Source organism: Falco peregrinus, chromosome 5, assembly GCF_023634155.1.
Source record: "Falco peregrinus isolate bFalPer1 chromosome 5, bFalPer1.pri, whole genome shotgun sequence".
Classification (NCBI taxonomy): domain Eukaryota; kingdom Metazoa; phylum Chordata; class Aves; order Falconiformes; family Falconidae; genus Falco; species Falco peregrinus.
This window is the reverse complement of record NC_073725.1, coordinates 66,345,711-66,358,488: the sequence shown is the minus strand read 5'-3', so window position 1 is coordinate 66,358,488 and position 12,778 is coordinate 66,345,711. Positions and strand designations below refer to the sequence as shown.

At 47.3% G+C, this 12,778-nt stretch overlaps 1 protein-coding gene across 1 annotated transcript in view; it reads left to right on the top strand.

Moving 5' to 3' along the window:
• The window catches only part of FBN3 (fibrillin 3), a 109,787-nt gene that overhangs the window by 22,267 nt on the left and 74,742 nt on the right, over window positions 1-12,778 (top strand). The window contains exons 5-6 of the mRNA XM_055806578.1: window positions 3,889-3,984; window positions 5,972-6,067. Of these exons, the coding sequence (XP_055662553.1) occupies window positions 3,889-3,984; window positions 5,972-6,067 (192 nt within the window). The remainder of the gene's footprint in view (window positions 1-3,888; window positions 3,985-5,971; window positions 6,068-12,778) is intronic.

Genomic DNA, 12,778 nt, shown 5'->3' with positions numbered 1-12,778 from the left:
CACGTGGCTCTGCACAGAAACCACTCCTGCTCAAGCCTAAATCCTGATAGCTAATGGTCTTGTGCACTGTCTGGAAGGGAATTACTGCTCCTCTGTGCCTCTTTTTCCACTGGGCTGTGTTGCTGGAGCGGACCTGGGAGTTGTGGTAGACACCAGGCTGGATATGTGTCAGTGGTCATGTCACAGAGGTCGATGGCCACGAGTTGCCGCGGGGGATGTTCAAGCTTGGGATCTTCAGGCGTGAAGAAGATTTTACACTGGCGGGTGGTGCAGTGCCAGGACAGGTAACCAGGGCTGTGGGGGTTTGAAGGCTGAGCTAGACAGTCACAGCCAGCCTGCGGTGTGGGGAGGCTGGATGGGGGTGTCCCGCAAGCCCTCCCACCCCCGCTCCTGGGAGCCAGCACAGAGACCCCTCCGGGTCAACGCAGGCTACACACGAGCCCACGGGTCTGCCTGAAAGGGCTTCTGGAGTGAGAACAGTGTGCAAATGGGGCTGGCCGGCACTCTGGGGCTCCGGGTGTGGGCAACAATACTGGGTGACCATTTGCACCAAACTGTATAAGCAGTCCACCCATACGTGATGCCACTACTCGAACACTCCAGCAGAAAAAAAATCCTGCCAGACAAGAAAGAGAGCTGTGGCACGGTATTGTTTTAAGAAGGCTGCTTTTCCCCTATGTAAAATGCAGAAATTAATGCGATTTTATAGTCTTCTAAGGTCTCAGATGGCCACTGCTAGAGACAACCCAGAAATTTATTTTCCGTAATTGCCCATCTGTAGGCAAGCTATTGTTAATACAGTGACTTGCAGGCATCAGATCGAAGACCAGGGAACTAGCCCCCCCAAACCTCAAAACCACATTCAGGGTGTGACTTGGAGGCGGCAATTCCCAGAATCTGATTCTGAAGTGCCACGTTGTGCTGCAGCCCCACCGGTGTCCCCAGCAAGTGCTCAGCACCGCAGCCTGTGTGTGCTGCTCCGCCGACCTTCCCCGGGCTTTGCGGAGAGGAAGGTGCTGGAGACACAAAGGTTTCTAGCAAGGATCCATATGTTAGCAATCAGGGAGGAATGCAAGGAATGCTGTAAGCAGTATATACATTTGGGCACAGACCTGGCATTCCCCTGAGCCTGGGGTGGATTTCAGCGTGTGCTGGAGGGGGGTGGGTTCCTCTGCAGGGGCTTCATCAAATCTGGCATTCATTGTGGGGCTGTTTGGATCTGTATTTATCGTGAATGCTTCAGGGAGGTAAAGCAGACAAATTATGCATTCCAGAGGCAATAAAAGCCACTCTGCCTCTCTTTGTCATAACAAAAAGCTTGGTTTCCTACTTCGGGGAGTGAAGATATTTTAGGAGTAATTTGCAAGTGACTGTTTAGATAGTAGTGGTCAGTAAGCAGACAGCAAACCTGCCTGCACACCCCACTGCCGATGACTGGCGGAACAGCTGCAGCCACTGATCCTTTAAAATAAAATGTAGAACTAACCTGATCCGATCATGGGAAAAGCTAACTAGGGCGAGCTGTCATTCTCTTTTTCCTAGAACTTTGGTCTCTGCTACCCTGGAAGATCCTGACAAAGTGTAACAGGCCTTTAAAGTCTTGGTTGAAAGATGTTCTTCTGTGCTCCCAATCTGCAGGGGGTCCCAAGAGTGCCAGCCTTGGAGATAAGTCAGATGGGGATGGGACCTCAGGGCTTTGGGGATCATGGCAGAATTAAGAAACAGGACCAGCTCTGTGCGGGTCCAGAAATAGTCTTTGCCAATTAATTAGAAAGTTTCTGGATGAGCATCAGGGCTCTTCTTACGTCCAGACCTTGAACTTCCAAAATTTCTTAGCTTCGCTAAACCTTACCTCTTGCTGAATGCATTGAGTGCGAGGCTCAGGATGCTGCGCAGGGAAGAGATCTGACAGATGGACAGCTCTGACAGACAGACACTTCCTTGCTACCTCTGTCTCTGGGCATCCCTCCCAGATTTGCTGGATGTAATTGCTTTCCCAGGGCTGATTAATTGTAGTGAGGGGTGTAGGGTAAGCGTGTGCTGGAAATGGTGCCTTTTCCCAGAGAAACTGGTCTCACGTCTGACAATCTGGGCAATGCTTTGAAGCCTCAAACTTAGTTTCTTTAATGATTAAGCTTTCATCTAAATTTGGCCTGATCTCTGGCTGTAGAGCAATAGGAAGAACAGTAGACATCGTGACTAATTCAAACCACACTAGCAACGCATGGATTAAATGTACAGCACATGTGCCGAGCGTTTCGAATGCAAAGCACTGAGCCTTCTCTTTCCACTCCTCCTTCCTTTCAGGCTTCCTAGGAACAAGGCGTCAACCGTATAATCATCCCTATTGGACACTTCTGAGTCCTACTACCTTTTGGACAGACATTTCACTTGCGCTGGCCCCAGCTCCTCCCTGCTTGGAACTGATGTTGCATGCACGGAGGAGACAAGCCACAGCTGAGCATCCACTCACACATGCACTATCCAGACCCACCTTCTTCAAGCTGCCAAGTCACGGCCCCTCCTACCCCTGGCAGACGTGGACTGCGGTGTACATGCTGAAAAACAGTTTTCACATAACTTGCTATAACCTCAGGCACTTGCACTTTGAGTTGTCCCATCTTACAGAGGAAGAATGCACTGTTCCAGGTGTTTCAGTAAAGAATGAAAGCTGTTTGACCTGTGTTTGGAGCTCTGTGTTTAGCAGTAAACCTCCCCTTTTGGGCTCTTCTGCTTTAATACCACGTTCCTTAAACACTGAGTAGTGATGAAACAGTTAAAGCCAGTACTGCCTTTGTGTCTCCACCAGTATAAAACTTCCCGACTCTTGTTTATTGCTATTGTTTTCCTACAGTGCGTTAGTCACATTCAGCCTGTCGTAATCTAGTGTGAAAGCTGAACTCTAACATCGCAGAATAGATGATACGTGCTTTTCTTTTCAGATTTCTTAAAAAGACCCTCTTGTATTAAATGAATCATATAATGCCACATAGTAATTGTAAAAAGAAGAGAAATACCTTAAAAACTGATGGTTTTCCTCCACCAAAGAAATTCGATCCCCCCAAACATCTCATAGGTCTTATAACATGAAGGCATTTTAAAGATTAGAGAGCCCAGAATGTGAAAAGCATGTTTTTAAAATGGAGCAATAATAAAAATAATAGAACAATAAAAATAAAATAGAATAATAAAAAGGGTATGAAAATATTTGGAAAGGGTGGTATCCTAAAAGAAAGAGTTTTTCAGAATGACAGTTATCAAAGAAAGGGAGCTATTGGGAAACGTGACCTTGCTCGTGGTCCCATGAGCTGCGGCAGGTCGTCCTGGAGGAAGGGCAGAGCTGCAGATGTTTAATCAGGGCAGGTTCCTTAACGAAGTGAAATGATGTGTGCCTTTGCTTTCTGCGGGATAAGGTCTATTTATGTTACTCTAAAAACTGTTTGACCTAAGATAACAATGATTCCTTGCCCTGGATGAGGTGGACTTGAAGGATTACATCCCCGAAATTGCTCCCGGTTGCCCACTGTCCGTCGTGTTCTTGGCTTTCCCCCATCCGAACGGCTCAATACTGCCAGGCACAGGAGCAATAAAAATGCCTTATGTCTAGAGAATAAAGAACTGACTCTGGTAGTTACTTTTTAAGCAGCTTTGGGGTAATTCTGCCTCAGTAAAAATGCAAACCTTTAACCATACCATGGGCTCCAACCATACCAGGGGGAGTCGGTGATCTCTCAATTTAACTTGAAGGAATCAGACCCTTCACATCACCCTTAGATTCTGCACTGAGGCAAGGAAGTTTTTCCACATCCACAGCAGGCGAGGTGGTCCCCTCCTGTCACAGCCAATTCCTTGCATCAACGTGTAACATTTCCCTGCTCTTCTCCACAGTCCAAACCTGCAACGTGAGATGCATGAATGGTGGGAGCTGCAACGAGGAGTCCTGCCTCTGCCAGAAGGGCTATACTGGGACATACTGTGGGCAGCGTAAGTACCTGCGGCCCCCACGGCGAGCCGAGGGGCAAGTGACTGGAGAGGTCACCTTGCACACACTGACGTGCTCTTTGATGTCATCGTTATATTCCCCTCGCCACTGGAATGTCAGCCTGCTCTCCTTTAGGGGGTATAGGTATAGATCTATATCTATATATAAATATATTGGATATATTTTCACTGTAAAAAGTATATAAACATATATATACAAATATATATGTATATTAGATATAATTTCTCTGTAAATAGCTTTAGAGAAACAGTATATTCTCTGAGAGTGGGCTTTTTGTGGGAAGCCTTCATTTCAGCTCAAATGAAGTCTTCTGTCAATTAGAAGAACATAAAACCCCAAACCCACCACCATTTTTTTTATTATAAAATATGCCTGGTTGCATTTGGGGGGGTTCAGTTTTTAGTTCTGTTTTTTGACAACACTGACTTTCTGTCAGAAAACCTCAGTATAGTCTTTGAAAGAAATTTTACAACATTTTATGACTTGGCTTTCTGTTTTGTCAAAGCACCTATACCTTTCGTAGGGAGAAATTTAACTTTTCCCCCTAGTTTCTCCTGAAAGATATTTAGCAATTTAAAATCATTGCTCGTGCACATTGTGGAATTAACCAAACAGCTTAGGACTCATCTTTAATAAATGTCTAGCAAGCAAGTATGCACAATAGTTTTGAAAGAATTTCTGATCAAATGGAACTTTCCAGGCAAATTTCATGAGAATCACTAAAGTTCTCTGTGAACTCGATGAGATTTTTTTTAAAAGATGGGCAAAACACCATTTTTCCCCTAAACTTATCCTCAGCTATGACTGATTCATTTTTGCTGAAACTTTCCAAAAAGTTCAACTTAAGGCAGACACACCATATGGAAAATTTCATTCTGAACAGCTAAAGCTTGGGAAAATTATAAGTAACAGCAACCCAGGGCTTATAATGGAACGTGCTAGGCAACCTTAATTATGTGCTGCTACCAGCTCCACCTATAATATCCTCAGTAGAGTTTTCATAATGGTTCAGATATTGGCAAGACATCACTGGCAGGGTGGGGAACAATGGAGAGTCCCACTGGCAGCATCCCAGCAGAGCAGATTTTGGCTGCCTCGGCTCTGAGAGGGGTGTAGCCTTTGAAGGCTGTGAAGGCAGCGGTACCTGGCCTCTCTGCAGCTCGGAGCCTGGCACTAGACCCGTGAGGGCCACGCTCAGGTGTCCAACAAGATTGCTGTGGACCTCCCCTTTCACAAAATTATCTTCTTCTCATCTTCAATGCGCCGGTGGTGTTGGACAACCGAGCAGTTCAGAGAGTGGAGCTTTAGGAAGTGCCATCACAGTCCTCTCGTTAGTCATTACAGCTCCTGAGACTTTAAGAGGTCAGTGGCATCTGTCACAACCAGCAATTGCTCATGTCGCATGCAGAAGTGTTCCGACATCCTGCTCAGTTCCGACATCCTTAGCCTCAGCCCAGGACCAGCATCAGCAGCCTCCTCCGACTTCAGTCCCAGGCTATTGACTGCAGTTTTGCCACTGAGGGCAGCAGGTCTGGTGTTAAATTGAGGAGCACTTGTGTGCTGCCCAGACTGGTTCTCTGTGCCGGGTACGTGGGATTAGATGGCTGACTAGCCTCCTCTCCTCACATTTCACTGTTGTCATACGTTAAGCATTTGCAGTTTCTCATTTGTATCAGTTCATCTTGACCTTGACATTTAAATCCCAATGCTGACCTGAATGAACTGAGATTCCAGAGCGCAGGAAATCCTCTCAAGTGAAATAAGAGTTTATAGCCTTTTTATAAACGGGTTCATTCATAGACAGGAAGTCATTTTCCAGGAAAAAATATCAGACTTTTCTCTGTATGTTCACTGCGTGGAGGACAACACAAAGTGGGTGATACTCCAAGTCCTGCCAGCACCACACGTCTCATGCTGTGGTTTCACTGAGAGCAGAAATCGCTGATTCCTCTTTCTATTTCAAAATAGCTGTCTGTGAAAACGGCTGTCAGAACGGAGGGCGATGCATTGGGCCAAACCGTTGTGCTTGCGTCTATGGATTCACCGGTCCCCAGTGTGAGAGAGGTAAGGAACATGTTTTTATGATATTATCGCTGATGGAGCATAGGATCAGGAGTTGTATATTTAACTGCGTGTCTTAAGGAGGTTCGATTGTGTGTGAATTTCTGCTCAATTCCTCTGCCTGAGGGTACAGCCTGTAACGACAACCTCGTGCCCAAAGCGCTCCCGGAGATCCCTGGTTATTACATGCGCAGATGCAAAGTGCCTACTGACTGCACGGCTCTTCGGTGTCTCTGGATCCTCCTCTCCATGTGTGGTCCCTCGTAGGTGGTTGTTAAACGTCAGTAACCCCCCAACCCCGTGCTGAGTACAAAAAGGGTATTTTTCTCTTGGGCATTTCCCTGTTTCTTGTCTTGGTAAGATGCAAGTGGCTTAGAAATGCCAGGAAGCCCCTTACCACAGCATCCTCATGAAGGGAAGGTGACACCATCAGTGCCTTCCTAAACACTAAAAGAGAAGGGAAAAGAAACGTGAGCCAACGTTTTCAAATGTGCCAGTGTGATGGGCTGACCCCAGCCAGCAGCCGAACACCCATCCTACATCTCTCACTCCCCTCTCCCTTGGGATGGGTAGAACAGAGAAGGGAGTCAGACTCACTCATGGATGGAGATGATGTCAGTTTAATAAGGAGAGTGAAAGCTGTGTGCAGTAGCAAAATAAGGAATTGATTCGCTGATTCCCACCAGCAGGCAGATGTCCAGCCAAATCCTGGGAAACAGTACATCAGCACCTGCAGTGGTGGCTTGGGAAGACAAACATCATAACCCTCTTAGATCCCCCCTTCCTCCTTCTTTCCCTGACGTTTTATTGCTGAGCATGATGTCAATGGCGTGGAATATACCTTTGGGCAGTTGGGGTCCCTTGTCCCAGCTGTGTCCCCTCCAGCCTCTTCCCAGCGCCAGACTGCTGGGCTGGGCGTGGACAGCAAGCCTTGAGCTGTGCTGCAAAAGCAAAACCCAGCGCCACGATGAGGAGAGGTGGCTCCGTCCCAGTCACCCCCTCACAGCCAGCTAATTGGGGTGCTCCTCTTCACTGACCCTGAGCTGCACTTGCAGGACTCTCAGTCTTCTCTGATCCTGCTCAGCACCACGAGTACGACTCCCGGCAGCGCTTGCCGAGGAGCGATGTCTAAGGAGTTACGGACCACACGCAGTTAGGGGCCACATGCAAAGTGCTGGTTGAAGGACTTGGCCAGCTCTCGCAGAGCTCCGTCAGATGCGGGTAGACGGCAGTTCGCCGGGCGAGCACTCAGCTCCCCTATCAGTACGACCATTTCTCAGACTCCTGCCTCTCTCACTGTGAAGAATCAGATTCCTGCAGCAACTCAGTTTATTGCCTGAATGTGACCTGTCCTGTGTGCTTCAGGCGCCAGTTTTGGGTGGAAGAGGTCGATACCATGTACCATCAAAAATTAAAACTAATGATGTCACCAGTGCTAACAGCCTATAATTTTCAAATGAACATGGACCTGAAACCCTGAAAGTCAATATTCCAACCTTTGCAAAACTATTTTTATGGTTTGGTACTATATTTACTTGAAAAACCTTGAAAATTATAACCAGAACTTAAGGTTTTCCATGAAAGAACCTTATTTTAGCAAAAATGTTTTGAAGGGAAACATAAGCCAGCTCTGGTTTATTGTAAACCTCACGCGGTTCGATGCCAGCTGCTCATCCAGTATGAATTGAAACAGCTCCACTAAGAACCACAGTTTTCACCAGCTAAGGATAGGGCTCTCAGTGACATGTGGCTTTTCTGTACTTCAGCCAGCCAGCGTGCGCTGAGTGGCTAGATCAGATTTACATTTGGGCAGCGTGGGTACGACTGAGGTTTTGGCTGAGGCACAGAATTTCTCCGTTTCCTGTTGGCTTAGATGGACATCTCACGACACTGCTCTGATATGATTTTTGGCAAGGGTCAAAGTGGCACAGAGCAGAAATGAAACTGAAACATGAAGCCAATGTGCAAACTCCCAGGATTAAGATCAAAGCACCCTGGAAATGCTCTGTTTTTCTAGCCTCTCACTTTCCCGAGATTGAGCTAGTTCAGTTTAACTCCATGTCCAAGGATTGGACTGTTCTTGCCTTTAATGTTGTTTTTTCCAAGTTGGGGATTCTTGGCAACAAGATTTAGAGGGTGAGATAGGAATAACAGTTGGTTTCCGGTAGCCCAGGCATCAGCCAGCCCTGCCTGAACAGCGGCCAGACGAAACACTGTGCAGCGTGCCCTGGGCTGAAAAAGGGTCTGCTGGACAGAACGGTGCAGGTGCCCCATAAAAGGCCTCTGCTGTGGTTTGAGCCTCGCATTTATTGGATGCAGGGAAGGGAAAGCTCTTTAAGAGTCTCCACACACGTTTACTGAACTAACCTTTCATTGTTCCAGTCTCCTTTGTACTCTCCTGCAAACACAGATACCAGTCGAGCACTGCAGTTCTCTATTTTTTTAGCCCTCTCCTTGCCTTTTTCTAATGCACATGCAGATATGCATTGCTTTCTTTAGGGAAAGGAATTATGATAACAACTTTGCCCTTTTGAAGGCTCTACTTTGCAAGTTTCCTTCCCCTAAACCCCTAAACCCAAGCTCCAGAAGTGTGTCCGTAGAGCTTTCTTTTTTTCTAGCTCATGGTGCTCTGAAATACTGAGATTCATAAATTGATGCGAACATTGGCAGTATTTGAAAAGAAAGCTAGAAATTTCTTAAAGAAACTTCTGCATCCAGCAATGTCCAGGGGGAACTGAAAAATCCATCTGTCCTGACTGTGTGCCTGGTAGTGGAGGGGACAGGAGGGAGAGTGGAAGAGGCAGGGAAAGAAGGGGTCTGAGCAGGGGCAGACTTTGGAGACATCTTGTAATGTATAAAATTCTTTAAATAAAGAGAGCATTTTTACAAAGCCTTTAGAGATTTGGTTTAGCCCAGACTTGTACTAAGAGACAAAACAAGCTCTCCAGCTGTGTATACACAGGTCTTCCTTGCCAAGACAAACAGAGCGCTTGCTTTGCTAAGAGATGTTAAAAATTACACTTTTCAAAGAGGCTCCTGGCTCGGCAGCCTGGGAGTTTGCAGCCAGGTGAGGTGGTTGGGGCTGACCTACCAGAATAATTAGCATGACAGCGAAGAACTTAACCCTTCCAAGGAGAAAACGTGTTCCTGCTCCACCAGTAGGCCTGCTAAGATGAAGTCCCTAAGCGTCAGACTTATTGGAGACATGACCACCGTTGAATTTCTGTTCTGTTTCTCCAAGTAAAGCAGCCATGGTATGTGACATGTTTACAAGCATCCTTGGGAGTCTCCAGTAACAGGAGACCCCAGTAGCAGGCTTGGAAGCAACATGGATCATCTATAGCTCTCAGTTTAGTGCTGAGTCTTCTTCCTAAAACGTTTTCTGAAGAAATATTCATTCAAAGCAGAACCCGAAACCCACTGGCTTCATATGTAGGCAGTACAAGTTTCAGCCCAAGGCTCGAGGTGATGCTCTCAGAGCAGGGCTGGGTGCGGGGCTGAGTACTCTGGAAATTCCTCAGATTCCTGCCTGCATCTCTGCTGGCAGACAGCTCCCACTGATGCCAGTTACTGTCCAGTGAGGCATCATTCACCTTCCTCCATCCCACACAGAGCAGCTACCGTGATGTTTTTCAGGGGGGAGCCATCGTAGCTACCAAATGCAGCATGCTGGCATCAGGCAGTGAGAATGTTGCACTCTTGCACTCTAGCATCCATGGGTCTGCTGCTTCCAGAGCACAAAACGAGACACTGTCCTGGCTACAGAGTATAAAGAAAATGACAGGTAGTTAAGCTGCTTTCACCGCCTTTCAGGAAAGAGAGCCGAGATAAGGTGATGCATGCAGTCAGTCCCTGGGTACCGATCTGTGAGATGTCCACTGATAGGAACCCTCTGTGCTGGCAGGTCACACCGCGCTCAGCCTGCAACAGACAGGACGTGTTGTAGGGTACATCTGACCATCTCTCCCAGCCCCATTACTGGAATGGGGCACTTGGGTTGAATCCTAGCTGGTTAATGTGGAGATTTTATGTTCTGAGGGTAGGAGAAAGTGGTAGGAGCTCTGCTGCTCCGTCCTGTGTCTGGCCCACGGCTTGCGCCATTTGGGCAGCTTGTTACATCACCCTGTTTTGTTTCTCTGCAAAATAATAGACGTGTTGCTGCAGTACGAGGACTGTGAGGAGTCACCAAAGGGTTGCAGGAGAGCTGGTAAATCGGCTGCTAACCGTGTGAGGCAGGACTGTGTGCTGAGATACAGCCAGCTGTGCATTTGCTGCTGCTGCTGTTCCCAAATAAACCATCTCCAGGCTGGAGCCACAGTGTTAAATAAACCATAAGGTGCCTCAGACTGAAAAGCTGCGTTACGAGATGGGTCTGTCAGGAGGGATGGACTCGCTGCAGCTCATCCTGCTGTGGCTGCCTGGCTTCTGCACCAAGAGCCGGGTTGCCTCAGCCGGCACAGACACACTGGGTATTTGATGATGTGCTTTTACAGGTGGAGATGTTACCTCAACCTAAGCAAAGGCACTGACTATTTTCAGCCTGAAATAAATGCCAGGAAATGTGGGGTTTAAAGAGCCCTTCTTTATGAAAATTCACCAGTATCTGCGTTCCGAGTGTAGCAGAAGCAGGCCAGGTGACACCTAGTGCACAGATGACCCTGAACTTGCAGCTTGCTATTATATTCTGGGATCTCATCTGTCTGCTCCTCTGCCACTCATCTGCTCCCCTACCAAAGAGCTCTGTAGGGAAAACCCCTTGAGCTCAGCACAGGCATAACCCAGAGCCCCAAGGGACCACCTTCACCCAGGAGAAATCTCTTGTTGGTCTGTCCATGCTGAAGTACCAGTCTTCCTCAGGGACGTTTCTTCCCAAGGACACCCGGATAAAAAGGTGCTGTTACTTCAGGAAGAGTCTTTTGTCAGACACACTTTATATCCTGGGGGCTGTACCCTCAGCAGCAGTGCACACGCTAGCAGAAGTGGCTGGTTGACAGTGTCACAGGGGGGTGGGATGGCCCTTCTGTCCCAAAAGAAGCTCTTCCTTGTAGAATGTGACAACCTGTGGGAGCAGGGGCTGGCCCAGGTTCTTCGGCTGAAGCAAGGCGAAGGGACTGAAGCCTGAAGGAAAACAAATTGGAAAAAAGCAGATCATGTTTTTAACAAGGAGGTTGGTTTTGGCTGGCTGTCTTCCATAGGAACGTGCTGGACCTCCCTGCCCTGCAGAGCCTACTTCAGACCTCGGTGGGTAAATGTGGCCAGCTGAGCACAGCGCACCATGGAACCTTATAGGTGATGGTGTGATAACAGCACGGGGGGGCAGGATTCACTGACCAAATGCAGGCATTGACTGGAGGGTGAGTGTGTACAGCAGAGTGATCAGTTCTGCCACAGACATATGGGCTATGGACTTCTCCATCCATCTGTCTCTGGTTGTCGTGCACTGGCTTGTTTGATGTTGGACTTCAGAGCAACTCAGACTTACAGATCTAAAATCTGTAAATGCCTGAGCTCTCCCTGCTGCAAGGCACAGCGTGGTGCCGTCATCTTCCGTCGTGAGATGTACAGGGGGTAAGGCCATGCAAAGATACAAACTCATTTCAGAGAACACAGAGTTGCATTAGTCCAGCTGGTATCTGTGCTGAGTTGCCAAGATTCCCAGAAAGGCTGGTGAGCTCTGCACAGTTGCTGTTTCTAGCGTGGCCATCATCTGAGCCTTTGCTCTCTGGAGGTGTGCTTGCCCGCAGCGTTCGGGGTACCAATTTAGACTGGCGAGCACTGAAGAATGTGCCCATCCGTGTTGATGAAAAGAAGGCATTCAAACCCCACAAATCTATCCAATTACAGATTTATTTAGGGATTTAATTCTACTTTATTTTACTATAACCCTAAAAGGAGATACTTTTACTTTTAAACTAGAATAAACTAAATTCCTGAATGCTAAGCAACAGCTTCTGCTGCCATACACTCAACAAGCTGCGTGTTCAACAGCTCAGGGCTTCAGTAAGAGGCAGCTTTGTAGTGGAAGCAACCTAACTGCCTTCACACTTAATTCAGGAAATACTCCACTTCAGAGGTAAATACCTTAATAGCGAGGTACTCAGCGAATCTTAGCATCATTTCCTCTTTCTCCTTGACATCTTCAGGGATGAAGGACTAGTGAATATATTGTATAACCCCAGCAGCCTTTGGTAACGTGAACTCACATTACATCAGTGTTGGGGGAAAAGCTGCAGTACAGGAAAAATTAATCTGTGGGGAGAGAGGCCAATTTTTTAAAATAGTTTTACAGCAAAAAAATGAAACATTTTGATGTCATGTCTCTGATTTCACCCTCCTTAAAGTGGGAAAAAAATGGCTGTAAAAAGTGACAGCACTTGACTCAGGTGAAGGTGTGGATGCTCCGCATGTGTTCCAAAGATGAGGTTTAATTTGGGTTTTTTCTATCCAAATGCTGATCTATTCACTGTGGGTGCCAGTTGCTACCTCTCATGAAAGAAAGTTTTCTTTCACTTTGGAAAAAAAGATTTTTGGAGTAACATTCTTGATCTTTGTGGAGCCTGTCTGTGGTCCCTATGGTTTGTCTGGTTGGGGAGGTCCTTGCTGTGTCTGCATGTCCTCTCCTCTTAATGGGGCAAGGTTTCCAGAAGTTTAACCAACAAACTCGCGGGACCGTGTTCTGGAGTGCAAACACTTCTGGGCTGGGCTGAAAGCCGT